This window comes from Eptesicus fuscus, chromosome 19 (assembly GCF_027574615.1).
Source record: "Eptesicus fuscus isolate TK198812 chromosome 19, DD_ASM_mEF_20220401, whole genome shotgun sequence".
Taxonomy (NCBI): domain Eukaryota; kingdom Metazoa; phylum Chordata; class Mammalia; order Chiroptera; family Vespertilionidae; genus Eptesicus; species Eptesicus fuscus.
The window spans coordinates 26096550-26123748 of NC_072491.1; the positions used below are offsets into that span (position 1 = coordinate 26096550).

The window sequence follows — 27199 nt, forward strand, 5'->3', positions numbered from 1 at the left end:
GTATTTCTTACTCTGATTTTGAGTTTGACTTTACTGCTATCCTCATTCTTCTCCAGTATTTGACCAGGTTCTAGTGGGGACCCCAGTGGTGTATCAGACTTCCTCTTCACTCCCTGCTGATGAGCTGATATATTACATGATGCTTCCTTGGCAAGATGATCACCTTCCTGCGGCAATATTTAAGATCAAAATTAGATTTCTGAAGACAAGTAGCTCATATTATAGCTGAAAACTAATAGCTATTGCAACCATGCAGATTAGGGCATGCCCAGTGCCTATAAGTTATCAGCAATGGGCTAAAAATAAATTTCACCTTTTCCTGTCTGCTAGTTTTTTGGGGGAAGAAAGAAGTTATTTAAGTGAACTTTCAGAGCTTTCCCAAAAGAATATATCTTTTGGTGTCATTTTCTTCTCTTATCCTAAAGACTCAAAGTGTGAATATGGATAAATTAACATATATGTGCAAGAATTATAAGCATATTCACTTCCATAGATTTATAACTATTCAGATCTGAAAGAGCTCTTTAATGAGACTTTTTTTCCCTATGTCTTACTTCTTCATAACCCAAACTCTAGGATACATTTTAAATTTACAATAAATAAGTAAAATTATATTTCAGAAAATATAGGTGAATAAGTAATTTGAAATGACTAGTTCTAACTAGCATAGACAGAATATGAGTGTTAAAGTGCCAAAACACCAGTAGGGAATTGCCAGGCAAGTAATCTGGTCTAAATATTGGTGAAAAATGAAGCTTGAAGTATTGGGGAACATTTTGTCATCAATAAGAAAATCATTTCTGAGAAATGTTCTTTAAATTACAGTAAAATGGTTGATATGTATCCTAAAGGTCTTTCTACAAAAATCTGGTAATTTTATAATACATAGCTAGAAATAAAACTTTTCGAAAGGCAAACATAATATATATAAAATTTTAAAATGTAATGCATAAATATATATATATATATTTATATATATATATTATATATATAAATCAGATTACTCATTTACGTGATCATTTATTATCTTTCTACTTATTTATTTAATTCAAAAAGCTTTTCATTTGCCAGGCACTCATTATGTTTAGAACTGTGCTAGGTATTACACAGAGTAGGAAAAAAAAAGTTAGGGCCCCTTGTGTTCAGTGTTCCATTACCATATGAACAAGAAGGTTAACATATAACAGGTTAAATATTCATGTCAATTTTCTACTACTCAACGAAGAAATTCTATGCTCAGTATAAACAATCATTATGTCATCATAAAAGGAGTAAAGGGACTGGCAGCACTATGTAGTTGTCAGTAGCACTTTGTAAACTACACAGTGCTAAATGAATGCCAACAGTTTCTCAAAAGGTACAAAAAAACTGTTTGTGGCTTTAAAACTTGCCAGTTCAAAAGAAGCAATTCTCTTCTCTAGAGAGCTCAATATAATAAAATTATATCTGTAACACATGCAATTCTTACAGGGTTCTGAAATCCAACTAGCTGTGCGTGGCCACTTGGATTAATTGCAGTTTCTTGGTTGCCCGTGATGGCCTCTGGAATTATGGTTGGATTCAAGACAGCTTTTTTCTCTTTTAGATTAAGAACCAACCCAAGCTCTGGCAAGGGTAAGCAGGAAGGTCTACTGAGGCCAAAAAGTGTGAAGTACAAGTCCACAGCACCACACCGTAGCCTCCAGTCATGTGAAGTACCTAAAAAGTAAATAAAGAAATGAAACTCAATATACACATTTAACTGTACATTTTTATCTGTTCCAGAACTTGTGCAGAGGGAATGAAAAGATTATCATGCTCAAAAAAAGCCATCCCTTGACCTAGGCCCCACTGGCAAACCCTCTACGCTAAAGATGCATCTTATCTTAACACAGGTACTTATAAATTGTTACAGAAACAATCAATGTTTGTGAATGAATTAATGAATTTTATAACTGGCAAAATGTTTTTATCGTCACACCATTCTTCTTTAGAAAATGAATTTTTAAAAAGTAATGTTTTCTGCCTTTAAATTTTCTTCCACATTCATTCATTCTCAGTTCATCTTGTCTAATTTTCTTCTTTAATAATCTGTTAGAAAGATAGTGCTCCATGAACCTTCATGAACCATAGCATTTGAAACATATTCTCCTAACTCTCAAATTTATTATGTTCAGGTTTTATGTAAATATAAGAAACCCTACAACTACTTGAAATAACAATTGTAAAATTGGACTTACAGTAGAGGAGGAAAATAGTTTGCTAAACACCTTTATATTAGTGTTGCTATACTAAGTGTTTGTTTTTAAAAAAACAAGTAATAGTAATAATAATAATAATAATAATAATAATAATAATAATAATAAGCAAACCCCAGAGGTGGCTACAGATAGTACAACATGTATAGAGGAGAAGATTGCCTGTGTAGAAATTCAGCTTAAAGTAGCTGAGAGATTAGAGGCAAGTTCTTTCAATTCCTCTGATGAGGCTCGGTTTATTTTATCTCCAAAATAGTGTTTGGTCTCAGATTGGCCCAAATCAATGACAGGCCAGATATCAGAGTTCTTTCTCACTTTCCTTTTTTTTCCCCAGTAGAGCTCTCCAGGTAGGTATTGCCATCAAATAGAACTGACTGACAACATAAAAATTGTACACAGGATTAGGCAATTTATATGATTTCCAGGCCAAATTTAAAATTATCTAGAGAATTTAAACAAGTGAGAAGAATCAATATGTAAATTCTTCCAGATAAGAAAATAAACCTTATAAATATCTAAATATGGCAGTGGTTTCAAAAGAGTAGCATAATATTTAAAAAGAAGAAACAAAAAAGAAAGAAGCTGCTAACAGCAAATTTTGGACAGCATAAATATTAAGCTTTGTGATTTTCAAGAACAAATATTTAAATAAGAAAATAAACTAAAATTGACTAGTGATTCTGATGAGATTTACTCTAGTAGATAAGTAAATATTGTATTAATTATATGCAAAGGTAATCCATACAAAAGGAGTTGTAATTTTATGGAGTTCATACTACACTACACTGTGCTGAGGACTCTGCATGCCATACTGCTGCGAAGGAGCTACCACCATCAATCCCATCTGAGACATCTTCATTCTGCCACTGTGTATAAAGGTAGCAGAAACATAGCACTGTTAGAAGCAAGAGAAAGGTAGGAGGATAAGGTTTTTATGCCCTAAAAACTATTAAACACACACACACACACACACACACACACACACACACACACACACAGAAATGAGAAGAACAATACAAAATGAAAGGAAGAATTTATACTGGAAATCCATTCCCTTCTCTGGAATAAGCATATCTGGACACTTTACTGGCCTGACATTGCTTTATTTTTGTAGGCCTTCATTATTATTCTCCTCAAACCATCAGAATCCTGGGCCTTTCACACAGAGGCTGGAGGGGCTCAACCCTCTAAAAGAAGGGAGGGATCCTAACAGGGCAGCTAGCCCTGTATCTATATATTCGTGGGTGTAGCAAGAAAAGGAGTAAATCTTAGGCATTGTATCAGCTAGGAAAACAAGAATGGTTTAGGGTACATTTGTACTGGAAGAAAACCCTGAAGAACAATATCACCTAATTAATTATGTCTGCTGCCATCCTGATCATTTTGTTATAGATGTCATTGAAACCAGTTAAACAACTGAGTTTGAATTCTTGAAGTTTATAAAAAATTATTTTAATTTAATAAACTATTATTTTAATTTTAAAAAGCAAATAAAAATGTGTTTTCATAAGCTAGGATGTTCAGTTTTGTGTTTTCATAAGTTAGGACGTTCAGATTAAGGATAATTAGGCAGCATAGTGAAGGCTGCTAAATGATTCTTTTTTTTTAGAGAGAGAGAGGAAGGGAGAGAGATAGGTGGGAACATCGATGAGAGAGAAAACTTTGATCAGCTGCCTCCGCCTCCTACTGGGGATCAAGCCCGCAATCTGAGAATGTGCCCTGATCGGGAATCGAACTAGTAACCTTAGTTCACAGGTCGAAGCTCAACCACTGAGCCACATTGGCTGGGCTATGGTTTTTACTTTTTATTTCTATGTGGGCTTTTTGGTTTGGGTTTACCTTTAGTTTGGATGGAGGAATGAACATTACTGTTTTGTTTCTGAGGGAGTTCCTGGTGGTGTGTTTTCCTTCAAATAATTGATTTATAAATATTAAAATTTAAGGCTACGAGAGAGCTAAAAAATGGAATAGTGGTGCTTCTGTTAAAATTACAAAAAAAAAAAAAAAAAAAAAGATTAAAAAAATCAGAACTGCCCTGTATTTCAAAAATAAAATCTTAAAATGGTTGTCATTATAGCGGAATTAAGTTGAGCAGCATAGTGGGAAAAATCACTTCTGCTTAATTCCAGTCAGCTGTGTGATCTTGGGCAAGTCAATTGCCTGGGTCCTAAATGAGAGCGGTTAACTTAGCTGGTCTTTAGATCCTCTAAGATCTAAAATGCTATGATTCCAAATCAATCAATTCCACTAGACAGAGGCCCTGGAACAGCTGCCAATGTCTGTGACAGCATTTTGAAGACCCTCTCACCCCAATCACTGACACGGCAAGGAACGCTCATCTATAAATATAAAAGGCTAATATGCAAATTGTCCACTTGGGAGTTCGACCAGGAGAGCAGGAGTTCGATCGCTCACTATGACATGTGCTGACCACCAAGGGGCAGCGCAGAACATAGCGGGGCGACTAGCGGTGGTGGCGGGGCACTGAGGGAGCGAGGGAAAGAGGAGGTGGGGAGGCCAGGCCTAGGGACCCTACCCTGCACGAATTTCGTGCACCAGGACTCTAGTATATTGATAAAACAGTCATCACTTTCTTAATGCTGTCCATTCTGTCTTCATTGGCAGTGAAATTTAGGGACCAACTCTGCTTACCTGGATCACAACAGCACTCAAGAAGAAAGGAGGAAACCAGTATTGATGTTCTCTATTCAAATCAGAAAGTATATGAAGACAAACCACCAAATAGCAAATCCAATCCTAAAAAGATCATCTCTTCATTTTCTGAAGTAATTGCTATTAAAGCTGATCAAGCCAAAAAGCTGCTAAGAAGAAAGCTCACTTTGAAAGTCACTTTTTCAAGACATTTTTCAATAATGTCCTTATAGAAAGAAGCTTGAAAATGTGTACAAAGTGGGACCAAAGGGCAGTTCTGTCCCATCCTGTCTAGCTTACATTAAGTAAAAAACAGCAAATTTCATTTTTATTTGTATGTGTATACATATGTAATTTCCTAAGAATAAAAGGAAAAGACTTATTTTTCAACCCTTTGTAACCTTCTGAAATAAAAACAACAATAATTCGCAGGTTAATATTTAAAGCTCTTTAACTATCTGAGACACTCACATAAATTAATATTTTTGTTTCTTCAATCACCCTTTGGGGCAAAGTGAGTGAATATATCCTTAGCAAATGTTATCACATCCACCACTGTGAAGGTAGATGTGTTAAGTAGCCTACTTAAAAAACAAAACAAAAAGTAAACCACAGTTCTTTAAGTATTGAAAACTTGTTACAAAATGAAAATAATCCAGTCATAATTTTGTTTTTTGAAAGCTACTGTTTTCTTACCCGAATTCATAAGTTTCCAAAGTTGATCTACCAGGGCTTCATTGCATAAGGGGGACTCCATGTTCTTAGTAAATGGTGGGTTCTTAGTCAACATGTGTAGAATCTTATGTCTGGAGGGGAAAAATTAAAATTTTGTCTATCATTAAATTAAAACTTTTGAAAATTACCTGTAGTTCCTTCTTCCTATTTTATCATCTCCCTTCTTAGATCTAGCTTTGTGCTTAAGTTTCATTTCAAAAGGTGTATATTACTATATACCTTTTATACTGTGTGTTTTTTTCCCCCGCTAAGTTCTGGTGGGTTTTCTCTTTATAAAATTGCCTTAGTGTACAATGAGATCTTCTAAAACCTGACTCTGTATTCTTAACCAATCATTCCCTTTCTGCTTCTAAAATGAATGTATTACTCTCCTTAGAAAACTTTTAAGAAAAAAAACTGATCAGAAAATATAAAAATCTTAAAATGGGGCAAAAAAAAAATCACATATAGGCCAAGAAGTCTACATTTGAGATAATACAAATGAATATAAACTTTGTTATTATAGTATCTTTGTAAAGCATGGAAATGTGCAGAAGCATTTTAAATATGGAGATTGCAAAACGTTTCCTCAAAATAAGCTGAGATTTAGAAGAGTCGGTTATAACAAAGATCCTTACAGATGGCAACAGTTATACTCTGCTATTAGGAGTTTTTACCTGAACATATGGAGTCTTCTGAAAAACACCATAAAAAGAGAAAGAAAAGAAGCAAGGAGGCTCTGATAGTAATTTATCATTTAGTGAAGAGATAAAAGCCAGGCCTATGACAAAGTCTGAGAAATTCAAACCTCAGAGTAATGGCATGCTTGGATATAATGGAGGAAAAAAGAAACTGAGGTTATATTTTCTATAGATGCTAGCAAAACTTTAAAGAAGGTGGTGAACCTGGGAAATTTTTATATTTAATTGTTGGTGGAAAAATATCAAATCAGATTAGTACTTGAGAAAGAGATGGGAGAAAAATGGACTAGTAGGTTGTAGTTAAGTCACTTAATCCCTTTCGGATTCAATTTTATGTCTGTAAAACTGAAATATGTGGACTCTCACTGTTAACATCCTTTTGTGCTTTGAAATTTTAAGGCCATATGAAAGACTACTAACAGGATATGAGAACAAACAAAACTTTATGGTATTTATGCAGATCAGTGCACTCTATAGCCACGCCAAAGAATTGTAAAGGGTACTCTGGGGATACCTTTGAAATTATTACTAAAAGAGCAGTAATGATTAATACATGCATTACTTTTAACAATTAAACATTTCTTTAAAAGGTTTGTTTTTCTTTAACAGAACAGACAACAGAAGAAAGATTTTTACAATAGAATATTTATAGATGACTAAATACTCAAAAGGAGATAAAATTTAAGGAAAGACAATGAGAATCTTATGTTTAATTTTTGCAGAGATTAAATATCAAAACTCACAATAAGCATATGTTTCAGACATCTGGAACAAACCAGAAGCAAGTTTGATGCTTCTAAGAAAGTCATAGGTTTATGTCATATAGATAGCAGCCAAAACATTGTATTATTTCCCTAGACAATTGAACAGTTTTTTGGTGGGCTAGTCAAATACCATTGTCAATCACTATCTATAGAAATGGAGTCAAACCAAAACCAAAATAATATTCAAAAACTCCCATGAGAAAAAGCACTGAATTGATACACTGTGATCATATGCATGCTTGATTCCAAAATGAGAAGATAATTCTATGTCATCTTTAAAAATAGCCTATTCAACCTAATGCAATATAACTAATACATACTATGTTATTTGTCAATTATACCTCAATAGAGAAAGAAAGAAAAGAAGAGCAACCCTGGTACGTGCCCTGACAGGGAATCAAACTGGCAACCTCTTGGTTCATGGGTTGAAGCTCAACCACTGAGCCACCCTGGCTGCGCAATATGTTGAATTTTTTAAACTATGAGTAAACTATGGGTTAGATGATTTTAAGTAAAGCCCTAAGAAATTCCCTGTTGATGCTCTAAGTGAACCACATGAATTAAGAAGAAAACATGTCAAAAATAATCATGAAATATATCCTTAAAGAGATTTTCATCTCAGATTATAAATATTAGAGCTCTTTAAATTTGAATGATAGTAACAGTTCTACAACAATATTTCAAAAGCAATTATTTAGACTGTATAGCATATAATTCAGAAATATAAAAATTTTAAATATTAAGTAATTTCATAACCTGCTTAAAATGGTTTTCAAAACACAATTCTAAGATCTCAGAAATATGCATCTTTTTTTAAAATACATTTTTATTTATTTCAGAGAGGAATAGAGAGGGAGAGATAGAAACATCAATGATGAGAGAGAATCATTGATTGGCTGCCTCCTGCACGTCCCCTACTGGGGATCAAACCCACATCCAGGGCATGTGCCTTTGACTGGAATCAACCTTGGACCTTTTAGTCCGCAGGCCAACACTCTATCCACTGAGCAAACCAGCAAGGGCTGAAATATGCATCTTAATTTAGTTCTATTGATGTGTATTGAAAACAAATGAATACATGGTAAGTTTTATTTATTCTGTATTTATACTTTCTGTTCCTACTTGCTATCAGTAGAATCTTACTATAAACTTTTAAATTCATAAGCTCTGACAGATAAGAGATATAGGCAGGTCTTTTGCATATCATCTTTTATATAAATACTAGAGGCCCGGTGCACGAAATTCGTGCACGGAGGGGGGTTGTCCCTCAGCCCAGCCTGTATCCTCTCCAATATGGGACCCCTCGAGGGATGTCCGACTGCCCGTTTAGGCCCGATCCCGGTGGGCAGTCGGATCCCTAAATGGGCAGTCAGACATCCCTCTCACAATCCAGGACTGCTGGCTCCCAACTGCTTGCCTGCCTGCCTTCCTGATTGCCCCTAACCGCTTCTGCCTGCCAGCCTGATCACTCCCTAACCACTCTGCTGCCAGCCTGTTTGCCCCCAACTTCCCTCCTCTGCCGGCCTGGTCACCCCTAACTGCCCTCTCCTGCAGGGTTGATCACCTCCAACTGCCCTCCCTTGCAGGCCTGGTCCCTCTCAACTGCCCTCCCTTGCAGGCCGGGTGCCTCCCAACTGCCCTCTCCTGCTGGCCATCTTGTGGTGGCCATCTTGTGTCCACATGGGGGCAGGATCTTTGACCACATGGGGGCAGCTATATTGTGTGTTGCAGTGATGATCAATCTGCATATTACTCTTTTATTAGATAGGATAGAGGCCTGGTACAGGGGTAGGGGCCAGCTGGTTTGCCCTGAAGGGTGTCACAGATCAGGTGGGGGTTCCCTTCGGGTGTGGGGCGGCCTGAGCGAGGGGCCTGTGGTGGTTTGCAGGCCGGCCACGCCCCCTGGCAACCCAAGCAGAGGCCCTGGTATCTGGAATTTATTTTCCTTCTACAATTGAAACTTTGTAGCCTGGAGCGGAGCCAAGCCTGGGGCTCCCTCCGAGGAGGCCGGCAGCCATTTGTGTTGGGGTTATACTTGAAACTTTGTTGCCTTAAGCGGGTGGGCCTGGCCAGGGTGTGCGGAAAGCTTTGCTTCCCCTGTTGCCAGCGGCAACGCTGGCCTGCTCTCTCAAGCTCCATTCTGCTGCCATTTGTTTGAATTTGTTTACTTTCTATAATTGAAACTTTGTAGCTTGAGTGGAGGCTTAGGCCTGGCCAGGGCAGGTGGAAAGCTTGGCTTCCTCTGTTACCTAGGAAACCTTGCTCTCTGTGGCTGTAGCCATCTTGGTTTGGGTTAATTTGCATACTCACTCTGATTGGGTGGTGGGTGTGGCGTGTGGGCGTGGCTTGTGGGTGTCTCAGAGGTATGGTCAATTTGCATATTTGTCTATTATTAGATAGGATGTATTTTAGAATGAATGATTATAAGATTTTTGTCCATGCAACCTTTACCCTTATTATATATCACAAGACAAATTATTTAAAATACAATTTGGATCACAAATGAAGAACTATAAAATATTAACAGTAAAACTTTGTATAAAGAAGATTTATATAATAAGCATCGTTTTAAAACACTTAAATATAAGGTGACTTAACCAAAGAGCTGAAATGTCTTATGTGAATTCCTCATGCCCAGATGCATTTCAGTGAGGTTAGAAGGCAGAGTTTGTTTGACTTTTTAGAAGAAAATAACTACCTGCCAACTGGTGTGTATAAAGTTGAGCAACACAATTAATGTCTAGCTCTATGTTCTTGTTTCCAGTTGGAATGGCTACAACCTAAGTGACTTTCCAGCTGCCAACATTTATTTTATGAAATCATAATGTTAAAATGAATAAAAATTTAAGTGTGTAATATGTGCAAGGAAAATAAAAAATGATTAAAAAAAGTAATCCTATTTGATTAAACCATAAACATCCTACTTTGCAAAAGAAAGCAGCAGAAAAGATTAGAAGGAAATACAAAAACAAAAATAATCCCGCCTACTTAAAAAAATTAAGATTTTATATGAGATAGAAAAGAACAAATGGAATATACCAAACAAAACGTTGCTCTTAATTATTTTTAAAGTAAGTTCAGCCAATCAGTAGAGGTTTCATAATTTTGGGTACTTAAGGGATCCTCTAGATCAGTGGTTCTCAAGCTTTCTAATACAGTTCCTCATGTTGTGGTGACCCCCAACCATAAAATTATTTTCACTGCTACTTCATAACTGTAATTTTGCTACTGTTATGAATTGTAATGTAAATATCTGTATTTTCCGATGGTCTTAGGTTCTACAGCAGCGATTCTCAACCTGTCGCGACCCACAGGTTGAGAACCACTAGCAGGGTCGCCTAAGACCATCAGAAGACACAGATATGTACATTATGATTCATAACAGTAGCAAAATTACAGTTATGAAGTAGTAACGAAAATAATTTTATGGTTGGGGGTCACCACAACCTGAGGAACTGTATTAAAGGGTCGTGACATTAGAAAGCTTGAGAACCACTGCTCTAGATGCACTAAAAACTATTACATAAGCTTTCCTTAAATTAAAATAGAAATCATATGTAAAGTTACAGAAAATAAGTTTTATTTATTAACAACATATTTTTAAATGTCTTCTCAAAGTCAAATCAAGTTAATAAATTTAGAAAGGGTGTGATAAAAGCCTAACATAGTCCTATGTTTTCAAAAATAACAAAGACTTATTGCATGTATAATCTTCTGAAATTATTAAATTTACTTTAGGACTTTAAAAAATAATTATAGCCCTAACCGGTTTGGCTCGGTGGATAGAGCACCGGCCTTCGGACTGAAGGGTCCCAGGTTCTATTCCGGTCAAGGGCATGTACCTTGGTTGCGGACACATCCCCAGTAGGGGGTGTGCAGGAGGCAGCTAATCGATGTTTCTCTCTCATCGATGTTTCTAACTTTCTATCCCTATCCCTTCCTCTCTGTAAAAAATCAATAAAATATATTTTTAAAAATAAATAAAAAACCATTATAGCACAAAAACTAACCTTACATAGGGTACAGGGTCATTCTGAATCATATTAAGGAGCCACTGCAGTTCTTCATAACTCCTGTCCACTGAAAATAAAAATTAAGAAATACATTTGGTGCAATTATAACCAATTAAACATGTGACAGGCAAGGAGTTCACACTTAGTATTTAGGACTCTCCCTTGGCTGGATTTAAATCAGAGCTGAAAGCTGAAGACAACTTCTTTACATTTTTCTCCCATGTAACAGACCACTTTGTAAATTTTATAAGTATTGTGCTATATGCAGCCAAAACATAAAACAGGACCAAGATTATATTTTTCACTATAGCTCAAAGCAATGGCAAATACAACATAAAGCAAATTATAATTTACTGAGCCCTAAATTAGCCCTAAATTATAATTTATTGATCCCTAAACTCTAAATGGACAGAATGTACTTAAATAAAATTGTGTTTCTAAAAGTAAGTCAAATTATAGAGGTCTGATACTCAAATGGTATCTCAACTATATTATAAAGTGAACTAACTGTTTTTGCCCAAGTGGTTTCTTCAATCTAAGACCAAAGAGCAGCCTTAACTTTTCAATATAACATAAAAAGCAATTACAAAAATCATGCTATAACTATAATTAACCAATAAAATGGCTATTCCCATTCACCTTTTCAACAAGTTTTGCTATTACGACTTGAAAAGCTTTATTTTCATAATTTTATTTCTAATAGTTTCCATTTTCAAATGATTTTCAATTCATGGATCACATTTAAACATCTCTCAATAGCTTAAGTTCAATTTCATTGACACTCTATCAAAGTATTCTATTACTTCTTGGATTATTTCTTTTCTGTCACCTGCTCCTTTCTTCATGACTTACATTTCATCTCTTTATATTTCTCCTCTGTATTTCTGAAAATGTTTTGACTCTGTAGTTTTCTCTTAATTATTTTTGGCTTTATTTTTTCCCAACTTTATAAAGCCTTGCTTAATCCCTGTACTGAAGCTCCTGATGATGTCTCTTGCTCTACTTTCACAGATACAAATCAGAGATAGGAGCATGATGCCTTCTTGAATCCTTCTTATATAGTTAAAAATTTATAAAAATCTCCTATTTCTTAAAATAACTCATAATTAAAACTATAAGAATGGTATACTGACTTCTTGGAAGGACCAAAGATATCTACTTATAATTTTATTCATTTCCCTCACTTATTAATTCTTATAAAAATTCTACATTGACCAAAAAAAAAATCAGTGAATCAAGAATTTAAAATTAAATTGTATTTTACATAATAAGAAAACCCCAATATGTACAACTGACATTAAGTAGTAAACATTTCTTTCTAAAATGATATGAACAAATATTTCTAAAGCATTACCTTTAGTATAATCAACAACTGCTTCCAACGCTGCTATCCTAATGTCCACAAAGTGGCCATATTCTGCATAGGATTTAAAAAGAGTTGGGTCACTCGGAACATGACCATTCTTCTGAAGCACTCGTATGGCTCTCAAACAACTAGGAAAATAGTATTTACAGTGAAATACTTTTGTTAAAGTATTCTGAATCAAATTTGTTTGCTAGGCATTGGAAATTTATCTGTAACAGTGAACTAAAAAATTGACCTGATTTGAAGCCACCTTTTAATTCTGAAACATTAAATTTTTCTGCAACGATCATAACAATTTTAAATATAAATCCTATGAAAGGAAAATAAATTTTAAAACTTATTTGTAAATCCAATTTCAGGTATTAATATACTTAGTAATTTCACCAAAAGTTTTAGTAGTTATATAGTTTAATAAATAATAAATGTGAAAGGTTAAATTGTTCACAATGTTTGAACTAGTGAATCGACTTTTTTTTTTAGCAAACTCCCAAATAGAAATTTTTGATAATTATATACAAAAAAGTTGAAAGCAAAAAGTCATCTTTAAAGAGTCTAATAGAAAAATACTTATATTACATCTGATGAGAGAAAATATTTTGCAGACATAAAAAATAATACTTTTGAAGAATTCCTGATGACATGAGAAAGTGTTTATGATATAAGCAGAATGCAAAAATTATATATATATAATATATGTCCGGTAATTAAAAATTTAATTGTTACAAGAGGAAAAAAATTAGAAGGCTACTCTCCAAAACAGTTTATTAATAATTTATCTGTGGATGATAGAATCATAGGATTTTAATCTTCTCCTTTATCTTTATTATATTTCCCAGTTTTCTATAATGAAAACAAATTTCGCTTATACTGTAATTATAAAAACAAATAACTTTAAAGAAAATGTAAAGAATCATCATACCTCACAGTGATGGTGTGTCTATAACTTGGAAGAAGTTTTTCCATATTCAAAAACCTGGTGATTTCTTCAAGAATGAGTCGCACATCTGGATTTAAATTATCTAAAGTTCGAACTTCATTATTCACACTGACTGCAGGTGTAACAGAGTTGGCAAGGGCATCAATCATTTCTGCACGATAATAGTTATCTGAAAACTAAGCCAAAAAATTATTATATAAAGATAAAATTCATGCTTCTGTTAAAAAATTAATAAAATAAAATATTTATAACCTAAGACCATAATTTATCTAAAAACATAAATTGGTAAGTACTCAACTCTGTGTTTTGCGTAGAGTCCCACATAGAAAAAAAAAGTGAGATTCATTAATTAGTAATATACTAGTTAACTCAATAAATACTTACTATATGAAAGGCACTCTTATAGTAACCTAGCCAGATTTCTCTAAAAGGAAGACCCAAGTCCATAAATTCTGCTGGTAATACAGACCTTCAAATCAGCTATTTAGTGCTTTCCTCTCACATATAAACATATAACCAAAGATCACCAGATATTTCAGAAAATTATCAACATAAAAAAGACGAGAACAAACAAAGGGGAAAACGCAACTTGAAGGAAATAAGCGTGTTCAAGGAAAAGAAAACTGGCAGGTGGATAAAAATCCAAAACTATTATTAATATTGTCTGAGAAATAATCAATGAGATGCCTCCCAATAGTAAAACATTTTAAAAAGAAATAAGCAGAGAATCAGGATCAAAATTAAACTGAAATATTAAGTATTTTAAAAACTCCTGAAGTTTTTGAGCAAAAGAAAAGTGAGAAAACAATAGGAAGGAAAGCATAAGGAAATTGGAGGGCTGGTATAGAAGACAGAGCACAGGAATAATAGGAGTTTCTAGCAAAAACAGAGAAAATGGAAGAGGAAACTATAAAAAAAAAAAAAAAAGCTAAATCCTAAACCCATATCCCAGTCAATTCCCAGAGAAACAATTTATTGAAAGGCAATCTGGGTGTGACTTGATTTAAACTCGGGAAATCAGATAATCTAGCCTGGGAATCTGAACATGGAGCAAGTGAGTTAATTCTACCACAAACTGCCAGGGATGGAAGAGGAATACCTACCCCCTTTTGACTTCCATTGTGGAGGCAGAACCTCACATGGACACACATGCCAATAAAGTCCCTAAAGAGTCCCATGTTCAGATACTGAGCAGAAAAAAGAAAATGGCATACAACAACAAACAAACAAAACCAAGTGTACACTATGGGAAAAGTTTTGTTTTCAAACCATTTAGATTGTTTTCAAGTATTTTTATAGTTTCACTGTTACCTCTGGGAACCACTTTGCCCACAAAGCCCATTTATTTAACCACTATTTCTGACGTGTTTAGATCACAGAATGAACCCACAAATTAAAAATGAGGAGGGGGTGTGGGTAAAGTAGGAAAACCAAAAGACTTTAAATTTATCCCTCAGACCACATCCAATTCTCACAGATACTAGAATCCTAATTGGACAAGCTAGATTGTCTGGTAACAAGTAAGGGGAAATAACTTGAAGCATGGCATCCAATAGCTTTTTGTTAAATAAATGAATAAACACACATAATGGTTTTATAAAAAAAATCAAATTCATCAATGAACAAATCATCACAAAAGGGAACTGTTTTCTGGTAAAATAAAAAGGGAGTAAAAATAAAGTTGGGTTGTCAGATTTCAAGTTTTAACTGGCTCTCCAAAATTTGAGGCACTACTATCTCCACATTACAACAGTTATGAGGAACATTTAAAAACCAACTTATCTTGGTTTTCATCCACTGGTTATTATAATAAATCATGTTTACATGCTTCTAATGCTAGAAATTTCAAGTACCAGGGAGTCAACAATGATTTCGCAGTCTAAATATTTCTTTAAAAACAAAGTATCACTGGATAGTTTTATAATAATCATTAAGATTTCTTACCTTATTTTTTCTGTTGTCATTATACTTGATTAAGTCTAAAATAAACGTTAAGACTTCTTTGGGGCAAAGGTTGTGAACATCTCTCAATAGAGCCATTGCAACTGGCATAGTCTATAAAAAATAATATTTTTAAGTATTATAACAATTCATTACTATAATTCATTGAATTCAGTGCATGTTAAAAAAAGGGCTACTTTAGTGCAGACACAGGTTTCTGGATGGAGCCTAACCACCCCCTGCCCGCCCCTGCCACCGTAACTCCCAGCCCCTCCCACTAAGAACTTGTGCCAAACATTCTAACAAAAGAGCTGAGCAGGAAACCAAGGAGAGAGCTGAGTAACTGGATGCACTCTCTAGCCCATATGCCTCTGTCTTCATTTGTCAGAGGAAATATACATCATGTAAATGATATATTCAGCTCTGGGTTTTACAGTCGAAAAGGTATGGGTTTTAATATTAGATAAACCATTGTTCAACTCCTACTGTACTGCCTACTAAGATGGGTTATTTTAGCGAGTTGCTTACTAAAAAGCCTCACAACCACACAACTCTTTTCAGGATTAAAGGAAATAGTGGCTGGAGGCATGCAGTTCAATCATCAGTCTGAGAAGACATTGATTCTCCAATACCACCCCATCTCAGCTTAAGGAAAAATGGTAAATTATCTGAAATCCAGCCTAACATTCTCCTTCCCAAATTTTCACAGGCAATTTTTCTAAGGAGGTGGAAGCCTGACTCACACAGAAAAAAAATAAATAAAAAAAAATCAGTAATAAAATAAAATAACTGGATGCCACTGACTTCTCTGATCACACCACTATAGGCTTTCAACAAACCATCCTGAATCTGTTTTACTGATGAAATTCACGGTAAATAATATACCATGACTTCCACTCTTAGCAGGTCTCTCAATGTTTCCAAGTAATCCTTTTACTTTTGCCTCTGTCATATATAATGCTTAACATCTCCTTCAACATCTATCATTTCACTTACTTTTTAAAAAATATTTTTTAAAGATATGTTTTTATTGATTTCAGAAAGAGGCAGAGGGAGAGATAGAAACATCAATAATGAGAATCATTGATCGGCTACCTCCTGCACATCCCCTACTAGGGATTGAGCCCGAAACCTGGACATGTGCCCTGACAAGGAATCGAACTGTGACTTCCTGATTCATAGTTGACACTCAACCACTGAACCACACCGGCCTGGCTCGTTTCACTTACTTTTAATCTGCTTTCCACCTTCCTCAGAAAAGAGGGAGCTTCTTACCTTTTCTTAAATTACCCTCCCAACTATGTCCCACCCCTTAACACCTTCAGAATTCTCTCCATCTTTCTTATATTTACTGGCTCCCACTGAATATTTCATCCCTCTATCCAAATAAACCAAACCCATAAGGTCCGTTACTCAGGCCTGCTTTATCCTCCACATGTCTCCACTCTCATACTCTTCACCCCCAAACCAAGAAAGAGGCTTCATTGGACTTTTCTATTTCAACTTCACTCTTCCTTCTAGTCCAATCTAGTTCATCTAATCTCTGCCTTCATTATTAAATTACTCAAAAAATTTTACAAATGATTTCCAAATTGCCCAAATGCTGACCACCCTGCCATCCTCACATTCCCTCACATCCATCACATCCCTACTTTCTAAATTATCATTTATAAAAGACTTATTGTGTGATAAATATAATCTAAAACATTTCCCATGCTTGATCTTATTTAATTCTAAAAAAGGTAAATTTTACAATTGAGTAGACTGAGGCTTAGAGGGTTAAGGAACTTGTCCATGGGCAAACTGTCAGTGAGTAACAGGGCTGGGACTGACGCTTGTGTAGTGTGCTGCTTGTCTCTTACTCAGATATGCTGTCCACATCCTAGGACTTACCCATCCCTCGATCCTCAAACGCAACCAGTCCCAAATTCAAACTATCCATTTCTATTTATTTTAGTTTTAATGTGGATTGTGAGTTATTTTCCACCGCTCATAAAATCAATGAGCAATCACTTAATTAAAATTTGGGAAAAAATTTTAGAAACAAAAAGAGCGAAGGCAAAACCTTTTAGAATAAAGTAAACACATCTATCATTTGAATAGTCTCCAAGTTAAACTGAGATATACAGATAGTGGCATAAAACAATCATAGGAAATTTGGAAAGTAAACTGTACCTTTTGTAGAAAATAACTTTGAAAGCTCATAAAGTTGTTTGTTTTCACAATGTTTGGACAAGTTTTACAACAAAACATTCTAGTAAAGAGTGACTTCATGGCTGGTGGTCCTGTCCATGTGCTCACCATTGAATTTGCAATCTGCAAATAATTAGAAAACAAAGTAATTTCCATCATCACAGCAAACATGTTTTTAAATAAATAAAACAGCTTTCCAAAAGTTAGCAATGCAATTGGATTAGTTTTTAGCAACTTCAATTCTTAGAAATTTAATACATTTTAGCCTTACATTATCATTTCTAAGAAAATATACAAACTTAACCCCCCAAATTCTTATGTACGCTCCAACCACTGATCCACGATGGCCAGGGCATAGTTCTATTTTTTTTAATATTCAATATTCAATCTTGTTTTCTTTCTCCTATATGTAATCTCACCTTTGCAAGGCAGAAGCAAGCTGACATTCTTACTCGGTAGAAACACTGCTCTTGTTCTAATATGTCAGTGAGGGCAAGCCGAGATGCTGGTGTGGGGAACTTTTCCAAGGCCAAGATGGACTCTTGCTGTGCAACCACATCCCTCTCGTAGCGGAGCTGGTACTGCCACATGAAATCTGCTTGCTCAAATTCTACTTTCCTCAAGACTGACATATCAGGGTCTATCCTTATCCACAGCAAAGGGGAATCAGCACTGAAAGAAAACACAACTTTCCTTTTTATTTGTTTTTTAATTTTACATGTTCATAAAATAAAAACAAAGCGTTTATTAATCAGATTCTCTTCTACATGCAGTATTCAAGTCTGCCTGGAGTTTAATGTATCCATTTTTAAAAAATCACATTGACAGCTTTCTCATTATGTTTAACTTCATCACAATGACTATCTATATCAATCATGTTGAAAAGATCTCCAAGGATAGTAAGACAGTTAGCTGTCACAAAGGAATTCCATCTGAAATTATTAATTTGGGACTTTGATTTGTGATTACATAATGTAAAAAAGGGAATAAGAACAAGTTTCTTCATTTCACTTTCTGTTGCCAAATAATTGACTATGGCTTTAAGGGCCACCCCTTACTAGAAATCAATCTGTGACTAAGAAATGAATTATTTTATTAAGTTATTTGTTTAACTGACTTTTAATATTTTTTTTTAATGCTAGACTCATAACCACCTTTATCAAACAGTAAGTTATGAAATTATAGTTTGGAAGCACATATGAATTTACTCTCAAAGTAAGAAGCACAGTTTAAAATATCTAGTCTACGTATATATGTCAATGCTTTTATCAAAGGAACAGCACTTGATATATTAATTCAATTCACCCAATACCACTGGTTGATATGGAAAAAATATAAAAGCAATATATAACTAGCAGTGATATTTGGCAACCAAGTTAGTAACTAACTGCAGATGTTTTATAAAAAACATACAGGCACAATATGGATAGACAAAAAGTTTGATCAATATATTTTTTTAAATATAACTGTTAATAAATATTACCATATAAAAATTTTAAATAATGATATTTAAATTGTGTTTTGCAAGCACAGGGATCCTTAAAAGACCCTGAAGCCTTGTCCAAAGACATAGAATCAATACCTGAGAGCTCATTAAGAATGCAAACTATGAGGACCCACTAGCACAGTGCTCAGTCAGAAACTGCATTTCCAGAAGACCCCCAGAAGTGTTGACATGCATGTTATAGCTCGAGAAGCACTGGTCTCAAGGGCAGCAGGAGAGCAAGAAAGCTTCCTAAACCAAGACTGTGCCCACCTCACCACCACCCTGTATTTCCTCAGGCTAGATTTACTTTTCCCTATTCCATTATTTTTTTAATTTTATTTTTAAAATTAAATTTATTGGGATAACATTGGTTAATAACATTACCTAAGTTTCACCACCTCAAGTCTAATCTCCTTCTGCCACCATATAGTTGACCCCCTTTACCCTCTTCATCCTCTTCCCCTCTAATAATGACCATATTGATTGTGTCTATGAGTTTGTTTTGTTTGTTCATTTGTTACTTTTTGTTTTATATCCCATGAGTGAAATCATGATTCTTGTCCTTTTTCACCTGATTTATTTCACTTGGCATGATACTCTCAAGATCCTTCCATATTGTCACAAATGGCAATATTTCATCTTTTTTATGGCTGAGAAGTATCCCACTGTATATGATTTTACCTAAGATTTGCTTTAGCATAAGGTTCCATTGCCTTTCAAAAGTTTTCATAGCACTAATTTCAGGACATTTATATACTTTAAGATGTATATAACAAGACAAATGAGAATGCAGAACATATATCCTTAAACTTAAGTAATTAACTTACTCCATTGCAGAAAGATCCATATCAACTTCCTCTCCATTCATCAGTGGAATTTTCTTCTTCTTATTCCTACATTTAAGAAAAATTAAGTTTGAAATTGTGACATTTCCAGTTCCAAGAAGAGATAAAGAGCAGCTGAAAATCAAGTTAAGGATTTCATGCAACCTTGAAAGATATCATAAGGAAGAAGGAATAGTAAATGTAATGGAATTTAATCACAACAAAATGATTTTGAAGCTGAAGGAATGAAGTAAATGGTATTGAGATGTCACTGTGATGAAAGTTTAATGAAAAGAAGAAATATAAATGTCAACTTAAAACATATTCCCAAGAACTGGTAGCTACAGTTTTATGTAGAAAATATAAGAAAGCTATCAATAAAGAAATCCTTTGTTTAAAAAATTTTTAAAAAAAGAAAAAATACATCCCTGGCCGGTGTGGTTTACTTAGTTGAGTGCCATCCCATGCACCGCAAGGTTGGTCGATTCCCCTTCAGGGCACATGCCCAGGTTGTGGGTTCAATCCTCAGTGGAGATGTGTATGGGAGGCAACTGATTGATGTCAAAGGTAGAGAGCATAAAAAGAAACAGGGCCTGGCCAGTGTGGCTCAGTGATTGAGCATTGACCTATGAACCAGGAGGTCACAATTCAATTCCCAGTCAGGGTACAGGGTACATGCCCAGGTTGTGGACTCAATCCTCCGGCATGCAGGAGGCAGCAGATCAATGTTTTTCTCTCATCATTGATGTTTTGATGTTCCTCTCTCTCTCTCTCTCTCTCCCCGGCATGCAGGAGGCAGCAGATCAATGTTTTTCTCTCATCATTGATGTTTTGATGTTTCTCTCTCTCTCTCTCTCTCTCTCTCTCTCTCTCTCTCTCTCTCTCTCTCTCTCTCTCTCTCTCTTTCCCCCTCTTCCTCTCTGAAATTTAAAAAAAAAAAAAGTGTTTTTTTTTGTTTTTTTTTAAAAGGGGTGGAGGATTTCCCTTAGAACTAAGAAAGAATTTTCAGAGAAAGAATGCTTACAGATTCAGGGAAATGATTCAGGGAAATTCCTGAATCAAGTTCCCTGAAAGCTGTCAAAATCAACTGACACTCTCAGGTCTGAGATGACCTAAATGTAGGCATGAGTATGAGTATAGACGTCTGTTCTTGGAATTTTAATATTACTACCCATTACTACAGCAAAGCACAAAAGTATGATCATCTTTCACTGTTCAGAGTACATGCTACAGGCTGAGTTTAAAAAAAGTGATAAAGAAAAATACATTAAATAAAACATGAACTGTTGGACATCTCTAAGTAAACTGGTGTTGTACCTTTGAGACAGTAAGATTGTTCTGTAAGAGCATGGTGATACAGGGAAAGGGGAGAAAGCCACATAGTGTAGATGATGTAGGGGCTTTCATGACACATGTATTCAGCTCCTTCCTTTATACCCAATGATCATTTCCCAATATTTCCTGTAGATATTAGTCCAATGAGACTAATAAGAATAAAACTAAGCAATTTATCTTGAATTTTTCCCAGCTCCAAAAACTCAAACTTCTATTCCACCTCCTCCTGTCCCTACAAAATAAGAATTATCAAACCTAAATTGGAAAATTAATTATTTAATTCTAATGTAAAAAAAATGTTGTAAAAAACAAAAAGCAAATAAAGAAGGTTTGGTAATACTAACTTGAAGTAAAATGGGGGGCGGGGGGAAGATACTAGAAAACATGTTCTCTACCTAAAAAAATAGGTACACATTAGGATTTTTATTTTGGCATTTTAATATGTGATACTTACAATTTAATTATAAACTTCAATTTATAAGTATGATTCAATGCCTACCTTCTGCTTTTGGAATGGCAGGGTATATCATGTTTAAGGCTGTTTTCTTCAATTTGCAATGTATGATTGAAGGATCCATCTAACTCCTGCACTGTCACTTTAAGTGGTCCCTTTAAATTAAAGAAACATAATGTTCATGGATAGTGCTAGAAAAATAATATGTATTCTTACATGTGTACGTATATGTATCAAAATATAAAATAATACTATCCAAGATGTGTATCTGAAGACCAAGAAAAGCAATTGGTGCCAGATGGGAGAATTTGTATCCCCTGAAATCTCCATTTGTAATCTGTCTTCCATTCAGCAACACTTGGTTTTGGCTCAATTTCATTCTTTGTAAACATAATCTCATTATGAAACTTCAAATCAGATCCCTACTCAAAAGCCCATCCTATATTGTAACTGGGGAGAAAGTAATGCAAAAGCCCATTTTAGAAAAAAACTTACCACATATTTCTGAGTTCCAGGTGATGTATAATCTTGCTTTATTTCCAATTCCAAGACATTTCGTTTCCTATTAAATGCAAAACTTCCATAAAATTTTACCACTCCACTCTGGTCTCTGAAGAATCGTAAAGGAACTTTTGCATACTTAAATGAATATGTACTAAACAAATTATTCACTGTGGTAATAATAATTTTCAAATGCATTACCACCAGTTTAAAGCTTGAGAGCATGCTTCGTTGTAAAGCAGGTGGTAAAGTATTCAGAATGCTTGTGGTAAATGTTTCCCCAGATTTAAACAGAATTTCTGAAACATTGAGAAATTTGTGTTTTGAAAAAAGTAAAACCACTCTACTGGGTTGCTAATATAACCAATGAGAAAATGTAAAAACTAAAAGGTTCCAAGATACTACTCAAGTTGTGCCAACTTCTAACCACATCTATAAGTCAACAGACCATTGCATCTTACAAGTAACTGTACAGGCCTGTCTGAATTATTTACCTCCCGTACCATCAAGCCTATTGCTGTACTCACAGTAAAAACCACTTCAAAATATACCAAATTTTACAAATAGTATGGATATGTGTATGAGAGAGAGAGAGAGAGAGAGAGAGAGAGAGAGAGAGAGAGAGAGAGACACGGAATTTCAATGATTAGCAAGCACCTTACAAGAAATGATTTATAGTTCTTGGTTATTTTTACTATTCTTTAGAAATATAGTTTTTACCTCTCCTTTCATCTCCCAAATCCCTCTTCTTCCTCCCTCCCCTTACACATGTAATCTTCTCCCCCCCCCCACCATCACTTATTGAATTGTTATTTAAAAGGATACACCCACTGCTTTATTAAAGGCTGAATGTCTTTGCCAGAGACATTCGAGATGGATTTCAAAAACCCAAACGTGGAAACCAACATTTGACTCCACATATGGGACTGGAACTTCTGAGATGAAGCAGTACTAGCCAAACTTAGCAGTTTATTGAAAACCTGTAAGGATAAAAGTATCATTTAGTAACATAATATACACTAGAGGCCCAGTGCACAAAATTCATGCATGGGGGGATGGGGGTGTCCCTCAGCTCAGCCTGCACCTCTCCAATCTGGGACCCCTTTCACAATCCAGGACTCCTGGCTCCCAACTGCTCACCTGCCTGCCTTCCTGATTGCCCCAACCGCTTCTGCCTGCCAGCCTGATCACCCCATAACCACTCCACTGCCAGCCTGATTGATGCCTAACTGCTCCCCTGCCAGCCTGTTTGCCCCTAACTGCCCTCCCCTGCAGGCTTGGTCCCCCCACAACTGCTCTCCCCTGCAGGCCTGGGTCCACCCCAACTGCCCTTCCCTGCAGGCCCGGTCGCCCCCAACTGCTCTCCCTTGCAGGCCTGGTCACCCCTAACTGCCCTTCTCTGCAGGCTTGATCACCCCCAACTGCCCTCCCTTACAAGCCTGGTCCCTCCCAACTGCCCTTCCCTGCTGGCCTGATCACCCACAACTGCCCTTCCTTGCAGGCCTGGTCCCGCCCAACTGCCCTCCCCTGCTGGCCATCTTGTGGCGGCTACCTTGTGTCCACATGGGGGCAGGATCTTTGACCACAGAGGGGCAGCCATCTTGTGTGTTTAAGTGATGGTCAATTTGCATATTACTCTTTATTAGATAGGATAGAGGCCTGGTGCATGGGTGGGGGCCACCTAGTTTGCCCTGAAGGGTATCCCAGATCAGGGTGGGGATTCCCTTGGGGCATGGGGCGGCCTGTGCAAGGGGCCTGTGGTGGTTTGCAGGCCAGCCACGCTCCCCAGCGACCCAAGCGGAGGCCCTGGGATCTTGGATTTATTTATCTTCTATAATTGAAAAATAGCCTTGAGCGGAGCCAAGCCTCCTGCTCACTCTGTGGCTGCCGCCATTTTGGGGGCACTTATTTATCTTCTATAATTTAAACTTTGTAGCCTTGAGTGGATGCCTGGGCCTGCCAGGGTGTGCAGAAAGCTGGGCTTCCTCCATTGCCAGGGGCAACTCAAGCCTCCTGCTCTCTCCAGCTCCATGGCTGCTGCCATTTTTGTTGGGCTTTATTTAACTTCTATAATTGAAACTTTGTAGCCTTGAGTGGAGGCCTGGGCCTGCCAGGGTGTGTGGAAAGTTTGGCTTCCTCCATTGCCTGGGAAACCCAAGCCTTCTGCTTGCTCTGTGGCTGCAGCCATCTTGGTTGCGGTTAATTTGCATACTCACTCATGATTGGCTGGTGGGCGTGGCTTGTGTGGACAGCGGAGTGATGGTTAATTTGCATATTACTCTTTTATTAAATAGGATTGCTTTCAATTATCTACTAAACCACTTTGCAACAGAACTTTATTACAGTCAATTATAGAAGACAGTAATTTCACATCTTACTATATAGATTGTTCTAAAGACTATCAATAGAAGTATGCAAAGAATTAAACAGCCAGAATAAAAACCATTTTTCTTTTAAATAAAATTGAATTTTAATAATGTCTTTGCCAACACTGAATATTGTTTTTACGGTTTATAATAATATATAATTCCTATAATTTGTTATGCTATGAGCTTTACATAGAAACTAAATATTACTTAAGAAGTTGAGAACACTCAATAGGTTTTATAGCACTCCAAAAAGCTAAATGGCTCTTGATGGACCACCTCTCATTTAATATCTGTTCTTTACTCTAAAGGCAAGCTGAAGAACAGAAACATTATAGAAACTTAATTTTATGGCAAACTTTAAGAGTTTTTTTAAAAAGATTACTAAAAAGTTATTTTTCACTTACCTCTAAGAATGTTATAAATGAGGAAAAAATACATCTGGTTTCTACCTCAACTACTATCCTATATAATAAAAGCCTAATGTGCAAATTGTCCCCTTGGGCGGTCATTCCATCGAGAGTTCAACCACTCGCTATGACGTGCGCTGACCTCCAGGGGACAGTGCGAAACATGGCAGGTGTCGGCAATGTGGCACTAGCAGCAGGCAGCAGTAGAGGCGCTGCTGGCCCCAACGGGCCCAACGAGAGCAGGACTGCAGCAGGATGTTGGGGCAGAGGAGCGGGCTGTGCCACGCTAAGGCAGGTGAGAGCGGGGGCGGGGCCGCAGCCCGGCTCCCAGGCACTAAGGGAGGCAGGCGGGGACCCCAGCCCCAACCAATTGCCCCAAAAATGGCAACTAGTGGCTGACAGGCCCTGAATGCCCGATTGGGGCTGGGCCCCGGGCTGGGACAGGGAACTGGGGGTGGGTGGCAGCGACCAACCTTCCACAGCACCCTGGTGGTGGACTGTGACCTCTCACCAGCTACCTGGGGCTGGGGGTGATGGGGACGGAGGTGCGGTGGGAATGCAGAGTGTGTGCTGAGCTCACTCTCACTCCCCTTGCTACCCTCCCCCGGGACGCCAAGGTTCATGTGCTGGGGAAACCCCTGCGCTCAGGTGCTGGGCACTGGTGAGGAGCCCGCTCCGCACCAGCACGGCCTCTTCCAGGTGCACCGGGCCACAGCCACTGGGATCTCAGGGCCCAGTCGGGCTCCCCATGGGTTCAGTCTGCAAGGCTGGACAGGAGAGAGCACGCTTCCCACCTGGCTTCCGTGCAGCACTGCTGGGCAGCCCAGAGGCCCACGCTGCGCCCCAGCCCGCAGCATCAGGCTGCGCTCACCACATCTCCGCATGGGGCCTTGGGCATGACTCAGGCAGAGGAGAGCGCGCAAGGGGCCTGGGGGCCCAGGTGCTACCCAGGGTCCAGAGGTCAGCTGGGACCTGCCCTTTCACGCCACACACTCGCGCTCTGATCACTGACCAGGCCTAGGGACCACGCCTATGCACAAATTTCGTGCACCGGGCCTCTACTATCTCAATAATTTACACCAGAACTTGCTTACAATATATGGCAGAATTTAGCAAAAACAAATATAAATATATTTAGATAGGTTTACCTTTTTCTACTGAAAACATTTCTAAATGGCACTTCATCCTTAATATTTTAAACAATGAACACAAAACCATATGCATAAATTGGTTTTACTTTCATCCTCACATTCTAATTTTATCTTCACAATAATCCTACACTAAGTGTCAAGTATTGATACCCATTCTATAGCTGAGGAAACACAAACAAAAAGCATAGGTCTAAGTGGGCTAACAGCTAATGAATAAGAGAACTTCATCTCATAAACCCAGATACCCTGACCCTATTTACAGAATAGTATTCATATTATACACATACAGATCTTTCTTTATAATTGGTCAATTCTTAACTTTAATACTTACTTGTAGCATAAATTCCATACTGATCCTATTTTCAATCAATCTCATCACAAGGTGAGCTTTACACTGGAACATAGTGTAGTACTCCCAGGACAGCGTATGTGGATGCTTTATTGAAAAGTATAGATGGGAAGCCGGACTAAACAAATAAACAGATTTACTTAACATAACAATTTTAAATATTTAGTAAACAGTACATTTCATGGCCACATCAAGACAGTAAATAAAAATCTTCTTGGGAATACCTTAGTATGAGAGCAACAAAGACTAGGATACATATACGCACAAAAAAATTTTAAGCCCGGCCTGCGTGGCTCAGTGGTTGAGTGTCCACCTATGATCCCTGAGATAAGGGTTTGATTCCTGGTCAGGGCACATGTCCGGGTTATGGGCTCAATCCCCAGTATGGGACATGCAGGAGGCAGCCGATCAACAATTCTCTCTCATCACTGATGTTTCTCTCTCTTTCCTTCTCCCTTCCTCTCTGAAATCAATAAAAAAATATTTTTAAAAAATTCAAGATGGCCGAAACCGGTTTGGCTCAGTGGATAGAGCATTGGCCTGCGGACTCAAGGGTCCCGGGTTCGATTCCGGTGAAGGGCATGTACCTTGGTTGCAGGCACATCCCCAGTGGGGGGTGTGCAGGAGGCAGCTGATCGATGTTTCTAACTCTCTATCCCTCTCTCTTCCTCTCTGTAAAAAATCAATAAAATATATTAAAAAAAAAAAAATTCAAGATGAACTGCATATCTAAAACAAAAACAATTATAAAAGTACTAAAATAAAGAAAAACATTTATTTCCATAATTTAGGGGTAGAAAAAAAT

The 27199-nt window shown here is 36.9% G+C and overlaps 1 protein-coding gene and 1 long non-coding RNA gene across 3 annotated transcripts in view; one reads left to right on the forward strand and one right to left on the reverse strand.

Moving 5' to 3' along the window:
- The window catches only part of TAF2 (TATA-box binding protein associated factor 2), a 72890-nt gene that overhangs the window by 12989 nt on the left and 32702 nt on the right, over positions 1 to 27199 (reverse strand). Inside the window, exons 11-23 of the mRNA XM_008143365.3 lie at positions 26377 to 26512; positions 22944 to 23098; positions 22113 to 22227; positions 21663 to 21772; positions 19832 to 19897; positions 17938 to 18190; positions 17501 to 17641; positions 15329 to 15439; positions 13367 to 13560; positions 12436 to 12575; positions 11079 to 11148; positions 5586 to 5695; positions 1469 to 1698 (exon numbers count right to left, since the gene is read on the reverse strand). Coding sequence (XP_008141587.1) covers positions 1469 to 1698; positions 5586 to 5695; positions 11079 to 11148; positions 12436 to 12575; positions 13367 to 13560; positions 15329 to 15439; positions 17501 to 17641; positions 17938 to 18190; positions 19832 to 19897; positions 21663 to 21772; positions 22113 to 22227; positions 22944 to 23098; positions 26377 to 26512 — 1831 coding nt within the window. The remainder of the gene's footprint in view (positions 1 to 1468; positions 1699 to 5585; positions 5696 to 11078; positions 11149 to 12435; positions 12576 to 13366; positions 13561 to 15328; positions 15440 to 17500; positions 17642 to 17937; positions 18191 to 19831; positions 19898 to 21662; positions 21773 to 22112; positions 22228 to 22943; positions 23099 to 26376; positions 26513 to 27199) is intronic.
- Positions 1538 to 16711, forward strand: LOC129147200 (uncharacterized). Of its 2 annotated transcripts, XR_008554535.1 has the most exons (4): positions 1538 to 1614; positions 1765 to 1874; positions 15887 to 15984; positions 16366 to 16711. It is a non-coding gene; the product is annotated as an uncharacterized LOC129147200 (long non-coding RNA). The 2 variants fall into 2 exon arrangements; XR_008554536.1 differs by lacking the exons at positions 15887 to 15984; positions 16366 to 16711 and adding an exon at positions 4863 to 5214.